Below are 14,085 nucleotides of genomic sequence, written 5' to 3'. Positions count from 1 at the left end.
GCTATAATGCAACCACCGTTGCGTCTTATTCAGTTGAGATTTATCAGTTTGAAGAACCAAGCATGGTTTGTTAAACGGGGACCAGATTGCAACTATGGCAAGATAACACCACGTCCACTCAGTATAGATTGTCGAGTGTGGGAACGTATGGACAGAATGCACACAATCAGGAAATGCTATGGATCTTTGTGATTGTTGGAGGTGATGAAGAGCTACAACAGGGAATGGATGAGGTCTAAACATAGTACCCTAAACATCAGCTGGAAGTTCTAAAGTTGAACCTAAATCTGTTGAGTTTTGGAATATGACAAGTTGGTTTTACTAGCTTGGTTAGGGATAGTGCACCCAGAAACATATATATTCACCCCGGTGTCATTTTAATCCTTTATGACCTTCTGCAGAAAACAAAAGACGATATTTAGAAGAACGCTCGTAATCAAACAACATTGGCTCTTATTGACTCCCATTGTATGGACAAAAACCATCCGTCGTCTTTTGTGTTCAGGTTTTGAACAACATGAGGGTGAATAAACGATGTCTGTTTTTATTTTGAGTCGAACTATCCCATTAAGCTATCAGTCTGAGTTAGATTTGTCCAGCATGGATTCCAGTTATACTGTAAATGTATAGCAGTAAACCTTGAAGAGAAAAGTAAACAGTAACTGTAGTAAACAACCGAGAGCAAGAAAGAGATTTTATAAAAGACAGAGCTGGGTTTTTACAGATGATCTTACATGTCATGTTCATAACAGTTTACTATGTGATTATGGAGGTGCATGCAGGTTATAGTGTGTGATTATTGACAGGTATAATCTGAAGGGTCTGAGACAGCAAAGGCTACTGGTGTTGAAAAAACTCGAAAGGATTACAAAGTATTAACTGGTATTCGATATTCAGAAGAGCAATATAATACAGGTTTTCACAGGCACTACCATTTGATCTTTTTAAATATATCAGTTAAAATGCTGGTTTGCGTTTGTTTTCATTTTCCCTTCGATTCGTATTCAAAAAACAGCAAAGGCAAAGGCGCGGGTCGGAAGTAGATACCAAACTCTGATTAGATTAGCATGAGGTCAGTGCATAGTTCTCATGCAGATTAGACTGCTATGCGAGCAGAAAGCAGGGTCACTCATGACGGTCTTCGTTTCCGCTTCGCTTTATCGGTGTGACTTAGCACCTGGTAATGACTCGTAATGCGGTCGCTGCGGTTAAGTCGCCTGCTATCAATGCATGCTGGGGTTATTCATGACGGCATGTTGTTTGAAGCTAAAAACACATCTAACCATACCCTCATAGTCGCATTTAACTTTCTAATCTAAGAAACGTGTTAAAAGTATAGTTCAGGCGAAAATGAAAATTCTGTCATCTTTATTCACCCTCTTGTCGTTTCAAACATGAACGATCTTCTTTCTTCTGCAGAACACAAATGACCATTGACTTCTATTATTTTGACACAAAACCAATGCAAATCAAGAGTACCACCGTTCTTCAAACTATCTTCTTTTGTGTTCTGCAGAAGAAAGTCAAACAGGTTTGAAAAAACAAGCGGGTGAGTAAATCATGACAGAATATTCAGTTTTGGGCAAACTATGCCTTTAATGTGGTTGTTGCGTCAACCCTGTTACCTGCAATATAGAGAGGAACAAACAAACTAGTGCGAAACACAGGTTCACCCAAAACATTGCTGTTCACTTGTAGTCAAACATTTTCTCAAGAGGGACTCATGGGCTTGTATTTGATTGACAAATATTTGGTTTTGGCTCGTTTTATGATGAAATATTACCCTGATACAAAATACTTCATTCTGCCGCTTTTCTTTAATCGTTAAATGCTTTTTATTTTCAAACAAATGAACACGATATCACTGCCCACAAAAATGGGGACGTAAAAATGCTAAAGGCATCACGTTTGCAAAGTGGGACCTTTATTCAACCCTGTTTTGGAATAAGCAGAAATTCACAGATTATGAATATTTTTTAGGGGTGTCAACCTTAATGCACGGAACGCAGTACTTGATGAAAATCAAAATTTCCATCTTTCGGTTATCTTGGTTAGCATTAAGAGGACCGTTGAATGTGGAAATGTATAACATCTTTTCTTCGTAAAGGGAAATAGAGTCGGGTTAAGTTACACCTTAAAAATACATCTACAGGATAGTTTTTGATTATAAGAATTTGATAAATTGCTTGTTATAAATGATGGCTATTTTTATTAACACTGACCACATAAGAACGCTACGACAGCCTAACTGATTCGAGGTTGACTGCCGATTGGCCCAGGTAAGAAAATGGGATGATCATTTCTAGAAAAGCATTTGTGGTTGTGGTGGTGATGAATGCATCTGAGCTGCTGTTAGTTTGCAGGACACAAATGTATGGACCTCATACCTGAACATCATCCGGCTTGTTCGTATAGTATCTAAACCAGAAATAAATGATCGCCGTGTGAGTTATGGTGCAAGTTCGGACCCGAGGGCCTTAAAAGACATAAAACTAAATCTTTCATCACGTGTGAGTGGAATGATAAATCTTTACATGTAGACGTTATGGCTTCATTGATGCTCTATTGTCACCGACCTTTCCTGTTATTTAAGTGTCTGTGGTTCATGCGTTGGTGGGCGGTGGGAGAAGATGAAGAAGTTGAAAAGAAAAAGAATCATGTTGCATATCAAGCGGTTTATTTTCCTGCATGGAATGGTAAACACAAAAAGATGCCTAGATGCATTTATAATAGGGGCATCCTTTGGCGGTCTATGTCAATACCTTCTGCCTAAAACTAAATTTTTAAATGCATAAAAACGCTCTCTTAACCAACATCCTCAGAATGATCTAGATTTAGCTTCATCAACACTGATGCAACAAAGAACCTTCAAAACATCATACAGCATACTTGTAACATCCATTTACAATGGGGCTTTTCACCTCAGTATCCCACACTTTTCAAGATTAGGAATACTTCTATACCATCGAAAGAAGAAAGAAGTCTTTAAATACATACAAAAAGCCAAAAGGAAAATAAAAACAATGTAGGAAACGGGAAAGTTTTCAACTTAAATCCAGTTTCCCAGAGGACAAACAAACCAGTTCTATTTATGTGGCCATAATACAAACAATCAGCAAATTCACAACACTAGTTTTCCTCATTTAATCAATGTTACAAAAGTCCTGCATTATAAAATAGGGCAGCTTTAAAATCAGTGTAATTAATAAAACTATACAATATACAAACATCACATCTCCCATACTCAGGTGCGGCCACCCTGACTCTCTTCTCCAATCGTTTGCTCGCATCTCCCACGTTATCTCCACTTTGTACCAAAAAAACTAAATAACACACGACACGAAAAACAAAACAGACTGCCCAAACTATTGCTTTTAAATTCTTTTTCTCTTTTTTCTTTCTTGAAAAATGGTGCAATTTTGTCATTATCTTACACACACAGCCAATTTCATTGATTAGATGCCCGGCTGCTCGAAACAAAGTTTTGTGACAAAAATAAAAGTATCCGTGCAATTGTGTTTCCCTTCGCTCTTTTAAGCCCTGGAAGCTTTTTTATGTGATTTCTCTTTCTCTTTTTAATTTTCACAATTGTTATTGTTTAATATTTAGTGCAGACAATTAAGTAATGCCCAACTCATTTCTAAAGGGTAGGCATGAACAATAACAAAACAAAAAATGTCACGCTAGAAAAAAACTAAACCCACACAAGTGTAACTACAAAACCATCACATCAGATTCCTGGGAAAGTCATTCCCGTCTTTTTTCTTAAATGATATAAGCGATAGAAAAAAACAGGTAAATAATGAATATAACACGGAACCAAATGTACATCAAAAAGTGGGCAGATTTAAGTCCTGGACGTTTTCGCTCTTGTCAAAAATGTGTTTCCTTGTTTTAAGGCTTATGACCAAAAAAAGACCAAGAGTTTCCCCAAACATTTATGGTCATTTGTGTCAAACGCGAAGAAATGAGAAACCCGAGAGAAGCTGATGATGACTTCATGTCACATTCTCTTGTGGTGGGTATGTCATTATTAAACGTAAATTAAATGACTAATGAATGTTTACATGAGTGCAAGCAAGTATTGCATATTAATAACTTTCCTCATTTTTCATCTGTGAACGAAACAAAAGAAAAACAGGAAGACTGAAAGGAAAAGAAGTAGACTCCATATAGAAATTGCAGCAACATCCATAAATATCAAAACACTAGTGTTGAATCAACAATGTGATGAGAGGGGATGGATGTTGTAAGTGTAATGTTGACACATAGATCTCAGAATTACTCATATTCTGTACAAATACTCAGGAAATGATTGACTTTCGACTGATTGAAATGTAAAGATATTACTTTTAAGGTCTTGTACAGCATTAGGTGTTCAAATAGACAGAGGACCGACAATAGTGACCGATGATGGTGACAGAAAATGTCACAGTGTTAGTCTGGAAATTATAATTAGTGTTTATTTAGTTGGGCGTCGAGGGCAGCAGAACGAATTTGTGCTAGAATAGTTCACACATTTTTACGTGATTTTAAATAAAGCTGCAATCTGTCATTTCTATAGTTGAAATAGACAAAAAACCTAAAAGGTTATTAAGGAAGTACATAATAAATTTAGTGTTTAAACCTCTTGATCTTTCCTCGCTTTACAACGATAAGCTTATAATGATTTTCTTCATTAAGTTAATGATTACACAGGAAATGTCGTTTTGATTTCGACGCGTGTAAAAAAGTACGTTAAGTAACCTGCAATGTTACATGTCAAACAGAGAGGGCGATATAAAAGCAAAAGTTGCGATTGCAGTTTTTACATGACTTTAATGATTTAGTAAACAATTGAGGTCAAATTCGCTCCGCTCGCGTTTAAAGAACGACGCCCACTTTCTCACGTTACTTAACTATAAAGGGTGGGGTGACGGGCTCAGAAAATATTCTCCACACTGCAGCTTGTGCAACTCCTCTGAACTAGACCATCGCTCAAGGCACATTGATGTGGAACAATTGTTTCGTGCGTTTCGAAGAGGGGAAATGAAACACTCAAGATGTGAAAATGATTGTTCTGACGGAAATAACGAAATGACGACAAGCTGAGAAGAGTCAGAGAGATGTTTAGCTGGTTGATGTGAGAACAGCAGAAAAAATTCCCTTCTTAAGGGATCAAACGAATACTTTATCGGCAAGTGCCTGATGTTGGGATTACAATACTTTTTCACACTACTTTAACTCTACATAATCTATGTAAAAATTTGTCACTAACACTAGAACATGCAGGTTATTTTATTATTACTTTTTTAAAATCTGTACTGAGCTTTGAACGACGGTGGATGAGTCGGCTGTAAGTGTATATATATATGCTTTGTATAAGAAACAGTCGAAACGCAAATAAATGGTAAAAAATGAAACATACGGCGACAAAAATAGTTCAATTGCATGCCTGGGAAGTGAAGAAAAGATTTGTTTGGATGAGTTTGCGGTTTTGATTTTCACATTTTTGTTTAACGGGAAAGATCTTTCAATCTTTTATCGAGACCTGTGACTATGAATAAGAAGCTGAAGTGCTTCGGCCTGAGGAAAGCTTTGGGACAGCCCTCCATCAGATTTAGGAAAGATTTGACGTCCTTCGTTTATTTAGCGTCTATTTTTATCCCCTGGATTATGTGCTTCATTAAAATAAGTTAATGAACGTAGTGTTTTAAAAACAAACTACCAACACGCCCAGAAACCTTGATTGTTTAAATGGCGTCTTAAAGGGATATTTGAGCTACAATACTAACAAAATTACAAGATAAACAAAAACACATTAAAAAACAACAACATAAAAAGCAATTACAGCTCCCCTTATTTCTCACAAGGCTATTTGTTCTATTTTTCTCCTCACGTTATTCTTTTTTACCCCGATATTTTAGAGTCCTGGAGGTGTGAACGGACTAGGAAGAAAAATATATATTTATATATAATTTTCAACAATCGCTTCAACGATCTATCTTACAAAGATATTTAACAATCCAACATCCCTCCACCGAAATTGCACTTTCCTCAATTCAATATTCACGGTTCACCTCGATCAGTTTATGGAAGCTCAAACCTTCGCTCGAACCTTTGTGTTCTCTGCAGCGTGCGACAGACCTGTAGCTGGGGTTTCGTAGAAAGAACTGCAATGGTTTTGTACGAAAAACAAACGGGGATATGTTTCCAAACGAAATCTCCCGTAAAATGACCTGATTAATCAAACATCGTGAGCTCTTCATTGCCTGCCCCGACATGATGCAAAACACAAAGAATGGGACGATGGGGAGGGGGGGTTTCAATGGTGTCTGGTATAGAGTCCTCTGAAGTTTGATTAGACATGATGATGGAGATGATGGAGGTGGTGGAAGGGGAGGAAATGGTCCTGGCCAGAAGACGCAAACAAGTCAAGAGATTTTAGCTGGTGGTATCTGACCCAGGTAAAACCTCCGCGCCCGCCAACCGCCAACGTCCACCAAGTAGATCCGTCAAGACACCAGCGAGGAAAAGGCAGAGCTTGCCAGCCTGGAGGTGGTTGTGGGCTCGAACCCTTGGCCGTAGACTGAATTTAAAATGACACAAGGCCTTCATCCCCAGGCACAGATGAGGGAAGCTCTTTGATTGTGATGCGTTACGTTTTCCGAGTCTTTTTGTGAGGGTGAACCGAACAAAACAAACAAAAGAAACGACAAAAAACGTGCATGTTTCCGAAACTCTTCTTTTCAAGCTGCACCCTTGGAAGAGCCGGTCAGCTACTATATATGAATATAGGCATATAAACCATACATATGGAGGAATACATATGGACTATATAGATATATAGTATGTGGGTGTAAGCGAGTTGAATCGATTCCTCTTGATTCCAGGGCTTGGGTGGGGTTCTGCTGGAGCCATGCTGTGGGTCTGTCCGGTACTGGGGCAGCAAGTGGCTTCTCTCTGTTCAGACTGGTATACATGTTTTTGCGGGTCGTACTGAGGGGAGACGGTGGGGGTGGTCATGTGACCTCTGGAGCGGCCGGTCTGTGTCAAAAGTCTTTAGCCCAGGTACCACTGCAATGAGAGAAAACATTTGGTGAGGTTCGATGCTCATAGGTTAGTTTGAAAACTACACAATGACGTTCATTTGGGAGTTTCTATAGTTAAAGGGATGGTGCACCCTCATGTTGTTTGAGACTCTTTGTTCTGTGGAACACAAAAGAAGATATTTTATGAAATGTCTTTGTAGTCTTGTGTCTATACAATGGAAGTCAATAAGGGCCAATGCTGTTTGGTGACCAACGTTCTTCAAAATATCTTTCTTTGTGTTCTGCAGGAGAAAGAGGTGCTCGACTCTCTAAGGGTCTCCATCACAACCTTTCACACCCAACATTGTTCTAGTTCCCACCCATCCTTGCTCTCTCTTGGTTTTCCACTGCGGAGCTTTCCAAAGCAATGCCGTCCCCCAGCCGGAGTTGGTCTCGAGTGCTGAGGTTAGCTCAGTACACCCCTGTAATCTTTCAGTGAAATGGGCTTATTGATTGCTCTGCTCCATTGTTCACGGGTGTCGTTCGCTCGCCCCCCCTGCTTTTCCACTCCCTCTCTGACTCTATTCTCTCCTCCCCTTTCCAACTTCCCTCCTCCTACCAAGTTCAAGTTCATGCTGGTGTTACATCATGTCTGGTTGCCACGGACAACCAGACGGCCCTATACGTGACTATCATTTTCAAGACCGGGCCTTGGCTCTCTGCTCCTCTCTCTTTTAATATCCCCTTTCTTTTGCCTGCTCCGTTCTTGCTTTTCTCTCCGGCTGGTGGATCTGTTCCAGTGATCCGGCCTGATGCAAACAAACACGCTATAGATTCACTTGCTCCTCCTACTGTCCGGCTCTTGCATACATAAACCCACTGTCTACCAATAAACAGCCATGATTAATTAAAGCTGACCTGACTTTAGCCAATCAGAGAGAAGAGATTCAAGTCGAGCTTTGAATTTTTAAAACAAATGAACTAAAATCCATAAACAACACAGCTTAAGACAATAATGATTAAATTAATTAATTTACGTTAAAATAATATAATTGTGTATATATCTACAATAATAAAATTATAAGATAAGATTTTCTTTCATTGTTTACTCATCTTCATGCCATTTCAAACCTGTAAGAGTTTCTTTCATTTGCAGAACACTAAAGAAGATATTTAAAGAACGTTTGTAACCAAACATTAACCCCCATTGACACCAATGAGACATTTCTCAAAATATCATATACAGGTTTCAAACAACAAGGCGGTGAATAAATAATGACAACATTTACATTTTGGGGTGATGTATCCCTTTCAGAATGATTGACAGCTTTATAATGCATCACAAGCTTCACTGAAAGTGTATTAGGACTAATACGGTAAATAACTTAATAAAGTTAAAAACAATTAAATCAATCACTCTCGCTTGTCAGATTCAGAGTGGATTCTATCAGGTTGGAAACGTCCCAGACATCCGCGTGGAGGGCTCAGGCTTACGGCTCGTTTAAATTCTATTGCTCACCGCAAGCGCAGCGGAGAAACTGGAAGGTTAGTTTTTAATCAATAGAAGTTGCTGACTCTGGACTTCTGCGCTCCGGTGCAGTGCAGCTTCCTCATGTCTTTGTCTATCGGCTCGACCGTTCTGAAACTTTTCCTCCGCCCCCTCCCGCCCCGTCCTGAGAAGACGTTCGGAGACAGGGGGAGTGTGTGGGGTTCTCTTCGATATGTAACTTTGTAGACGGTGGGGTGTGTTACAACACAAGGGGGTGTGCTGACAATTGTGATTTTGCCTGCGGAAATGCGGTGAGAGCTAGTGTGGAGGACAGCGAGACAGACGGAGAAATTACAACCTGTCGTTTTTACGTTCATGTCTGGGGGGAATTGACAGAATAGTGAGAATTCATGTAAAACGTGTTCGACTTTCTTTCTTCTGTAGAACACAAAAGAAGATATTTTGAAGAATGTTGGGAACCAACCAACATTGGACCCCATTGACTTCCATTGTATGGACACAAAACCACAGAGACATTTTTTTTGTTCCACAAAAGAAAGAGTCATATACAGATTTTAAGTGATATGAGGGAGAATAGATGATGAAAATTTTTTAGGGGCGTGAACTTTCCCTTTAAAATTTCTGGTTTGTTCACATACTCAGTACGACGGATAACAACGATGCTTGCCTAAGCAAGTACCACTAATATATATGTTATATATCTTTTCACTGGCTCTCAACAAAAAGTCTTTCAAAGTCCTTTGCGGCGATGCGGAATTATCGAGCCGGAGAAATTAAAGTGGTTTCGCACACATCACTTTTATAGACTCTCTACTAATGGACGATGTTAAGATTTAATTAAGGGTGACGGAACCTAGATCAGTATAAAAATGAAAACATCTAGTGTAAAATCACTTTTTCCTATGCTGCTGCAAACTCTCAAACTGTTGCATTGTGGGATAGCTCATCACTAAACACGCAACAAAAAACAAGGAGCCCTTTGCTGAACAAAACAGAAAAAGAAGTCGTATTTTCTTTTGGCCACATAAGTTGGCAAAAGGCGCGACCACAAAGCTGACAAACGGCCAGCGCTCGACACGTCCCCTTCCAGTGGCTGTAGTCTCATCGCAGCCAAAAATGAGAGAGTGAGGTGCAAACCACACAAACCTCCTTTCCCTCAGCGGGTGTTTCCATAGACAGTAAAGAGCAGTACATGGTGCTTTTGTGCGGTTAGATGATTACACCCTTGTTCCCCCCTTTCTCTTCACTCCACAACCACACTCCCTGGCCTGAGGCCTGGTTTCATTTTTTTTGTCGTCACCTTTCCCGAACCCTGAATCAGGAGGGGCTGCAGTTGGAATTATGTAAGACGGGTCGGCTGGTTCTCTGGGTGGAGGTGGTCTGCACCGCGAGCTCTGCACGAGGGAGGGTAAACACATGTAGGGTCAGGGGTCTCTGTGTGCAGCTTCAGGGTGTGTAGGAAGAGAGGCATAGTGGGATTGAACCTCCCTTTGCGCTCAATCTTTTCGTTCATCTCTAAGGGGATGGAATTGTGCCGTGGGCCTGGGAAGAGCGAGAGCGGGAAACCTAGAGAGACCAAGAGATTCACGGAAACAAAACCCAATGGTTCGGGGTTGACGTCGTAAATGACTCTTTCTTCAGTGGAGCACATAAGATTTTCTGAGAAGTGTCTCGGTGGTTTTGTGTCCATACAATGGAAGTCAATGGGTGTCAATGTTGTTTGGTTAGCAACATTCTTCAAAATAAACTAGTACAGGTTTGGAATGAAACTGAATGATGAAATCATTTTCATTTTTGGGTGAACTGTCTCTTTAAGACATAATACATGATGCATTTCAAGCATCTACGGTTAATAGTTAATAAATTTTTTATAAAACAACCGAAGATACACGGAGATGAGTCGTGACTCTCACATTTTCCAACAGTTTAATTTAACCAGTTCATTGAAACGGACCGTCCGGTCACACTTATTCACTCAAATGAATGGGACCTCCCAACGCCGGTGGGGTTGGTTTTAAAGGACGTACGTCAGCGGTTGTAATTGATGGATAGATAGCTGTACTCTCCACCCATCAATAGCCTAAGTGTCCCGTTTGAAAGCCTTCAAGGTGAAAGCTGTTTTAATGTAGCGAAAGGATAGAGGCGGAGGGAAGATTACCTCATGCAAATACAAGCTCTGTTCACACATTACAGCACATCTGCTACAGCAACACCTATTCATACGAGTATGAACGCATGTGAAAGGTGAAATCTGGGGATAGAAAAACAAGAAAGTTGGGTGAAGGAGACCCTCAAAAAAATAAAGAGATCAGAGGAGATTGTAGTGCATGATCTATAGAAAGAGAGAGAGAGATTGAATGATAGAGGGAATCTTCGTCTGGTCCTTTAACTCCTGTCAATGGCAGGAGTAATCTCATCAGCTCGCAGGAGCGCTGAGTCAGCGGCCACGCTAAAGTGCCTGAGGATGAGTGTCATCTCGGAGGAATTCAGCCTCATGTAATGCAAACCAGCCCGGGCCTGGAGAGCAGTGCTTATAAAAGCCATCTCCAACCCAAACCGCCCAGCCGCGTATTACAGCTTCCCGCGGGAGCCTGCAGACATTTACTACATTATTTATTTACATTTCGCCATCAGACGCTACGAAAAAAAGACAGCGGAGCTCGGCGGTCCATTAGACGACCCCAAACAAACAGTTCACACCTGTGGGATATACACACAGTCACAACGATTACGAGAAAAATCGCAATTGTTGTCCATAATTTCACCTGACACTGTAAAAGTAATTATTTGTTTATTATTAATTAGTTATTACTTTTAATATAATTACAATCAAAATTGACAGTACTTGGTGAAACGTTTTATTACTTTAATATAATTTATTAAAAATAAATATACAAAAATAGTATTGCGAAATTTAAATACGTAGTCATTTAAATAATGATAAAAAAATCTGCATAAATAACTATTTTAATATTGAATTAATTAGTTCAACAGAATTTACACTGAAATATAAAAAAAAGGATCCTAGAATATGCAGACTACACATCCAGTCTGAGGAGTTTGTTCCTAACTGTTTAAATGTAATCCCTTAGCATTAATAACTTTTTCTAATTCAAATTATTACAACATTGAATAAGTCTGTACAGTAATGGACTGAAGCAATAGAAATAAACCTAATTGTTTTCAATGACTTTGAATCTAACTTATATTAACAAATGAATTTACTTTGTGCAGTCGCACATTTTCATAAGTGTGTATGGAATCGACGTGGTAATGTTTGCAGATGTGTTTTAAAAGAGAGAACTAGCATCTCTCTCTCTCTCTCTCTCTCTGTCTCGTTCCACCAAGGCAGATTTGTGGAAGTGTGTATGAGCTCGGACAGAAACAGGAGCCTGTGATTTTCTGGCGGTGTGACACGGAGCACAGCGCTGAAATCAATCTTGGGTAATTAATTTGTGTGTCCGGCAGTCTGGCGCTCTGCCCTCTTCTGGCTCCTGGAGGAAACACAGATAAACCCTCCACGAGCCATCGACTGCAGGGTAAACAATTTGCTGACGCAACCGCGCCGTTAGAATTCACTTTAAAATAAACAATTTAGGCATTCGCAAATGTAAATTTATTATGAATCCGAGTAGCAATTGTAAGGTGTTTTGCGAGACGTCTCGGTGGACGCTTAACTATGGCAAATTGACACAGAGGACAAGAGTCAATTACTATTGTTATCTCTCCCGCATGCTAACGTTTATAGGAAGGGAATCAAAGGGTGTTGGAGTTCTCGTCCTAGTCTCAATGGGGCCGATTTACAGTCGGGTGTGTGTGTGTGTGAGTCACAGTGCTGCCTATCAGCGCTTCCCATCACATGCTGAGTTACTCCCAGCGCGTTCTGATTAAAAACGCTGTTTATGAATCATTGCTTTATCAGCAGCGCTTCGGGACCGGGGTCAGGCCTCAGTCTCCGCGCGCTGCGCAATTAAACGCAGATTACGGGCCTGTGAGTGTTTGCGGTTTCGTACGTTTCATCTTGTACACAAAGAATACTAACTACAAACTCGCAACATCATTTATTTTACTATGGCACTTCAGATTTATGGTCCACACACGCAACGCATGCAGATGGCGGCTATTACCAAGCATGTGCCCATGTGTGAGAAATGGCCCTTCTCAGGGCATCGTACCAACCCGCCTCCCTACATCCCCGCATGTGGTGCCAACCTCTCCATCTCCGAGGGCAATCGCCAACAGCTCCCATGGCAGCCAAACCCTCCCTCCCTTGCCTTTCACTGCCCACCCCTCCTCCCACGACAGACCCCTCTATCATACCATCCCGTCTCTCTTTCTCCCCTGGTTACCATGAGCAGGCCGACAGGAATGTTTATAGTTAGGGTCACGTCGTTCTCATCTGCCCGGTTTATAAGGCGTCCTCCGAAACACGACGACTTCCGCTGGCAACTTTTGTCTTGCCTGCCCCGGGGTGGTCTGCGCAGGCTTATGAGGCCAATGAAATGGTGCAACCGAACCCTGCCGTGGGGTCACAGGCTTGTCAATATGGCCGGTCTGAGACACATACAGTGCTTTAATATAACATCACGGCACGATGGCTGGCTGTCTAGACGGAGAGCGGTTTAATCCTCATTGGTCTATATTAAAAGTCCTTCATTTTATATAACAAACAACATCATAGCCTTTTTCAAACATACACTTGTTATGTTGCTGTTTAAATAAATATAAGCCTTAAAAATGGCCTTTATCATAAACAAAGGTGTAAGACCACAATAAGGTTGTATTTGTTAACATGAATAAATGCATTCATCAACGTGATCTAACAAAAAAAATAGTTTTTTTATTAATGTTTTTTATTTTTTATTAAAATTTAGTTTCTTTATTAATGTTATTAATGTCGATGTTCATGTTATTTCACTGTATTAACTAATGTTAACACATACAATAAATGTATGTTTTATGTAATAAATGAAATTACTATGAAGTAAGTTACTAAATGCTGTAAAAGTTAGTTTGTGTAAGCTAATGCATTTACGGATGTTAACATGTTTAGTAGTTGACCCTACTAAAATATATACAAAAAGATCTAAAGATATACAGATAAAAAGAATAATCTAGAGAGAGACGAGAGGGAGGGAGAAAGAGAAGCCAGAGTTGGAGAGGAGTAATAAATAAATAAAAACAATAAATAATAACAACCCCCACCCGCTCCCCTCTCCTTCCAGCCGGCCTGACAAACACCTGCCTCCACTCTACTGGGGGATGCGTGTCTTGCGGCCTGCGACACAGTCAATAAATCGATGGAAGACTGCTGCAGAGCTCCGGACACACACACTCACTCTCTCACGGTTCCAATCTAGTCTTTAGCGTTTACTCTCTGAGTGCAGCATCATCTCTGCTGTGTTTCTTTAAAACCAGTCCGGTTTTGCTCTTGTGAAGTGGTGGTACAGGCTGCATTTGTCATCTGAGATATGTGTGTGTGTGAAGATTAAGGTTAAGTGCAGCAAAGACACTCCAAAGCTTTAAACATTACAAATGCAAAACAAGTGCATGTTTATGTACATC

General features: G+C 40.2%; 1 protein-coding gene across 4 annotated transcripts in view; it reads right to left on the bottom strand.

Moving 5' to 3' along the window:
- Positions 1-2,638: 2,638 nt before the first annotated feature.
- nfia (nuclear factor I/A) overlaps positions 2,639-14,085 on the bottom strand; it is a 97,415-nt gene continuing 85,968 nt past the window's right edge. For all 4 annotated transcript variants that reach the window (XM_079470729.1, XM_079470731.1, XM_079470730.1 and 1 more), the window contains one exon: positions 2,639-7,056. In XM_079470729.1, the coding sequence (XP_079326855.1) occupies positions 7,042-7,056 (15 nt within the window). In that variant the 3' untranslated portion in view covers positions 2,639-7,041. The remainder of the gene's footprint in view (positions 7,057-14,085) is intronic.

Source organism: Barbatula barbatula (assembly GCF_947034865.1).
Source record: "Barbatula barbatula genome assembly, chromosome: 13".
In the NCBI taxonomy this organism is placed as follows: domain Eukaryota; kingdom Metazoa; phylum Chordata; class Actinopteri; order Cypriniformes; family Nemacheilidae; genus Barbatula; species Barbatula barbatula.
This window is presented reverse-complemented; position numbering and strand designations above follow the sequence as displayed.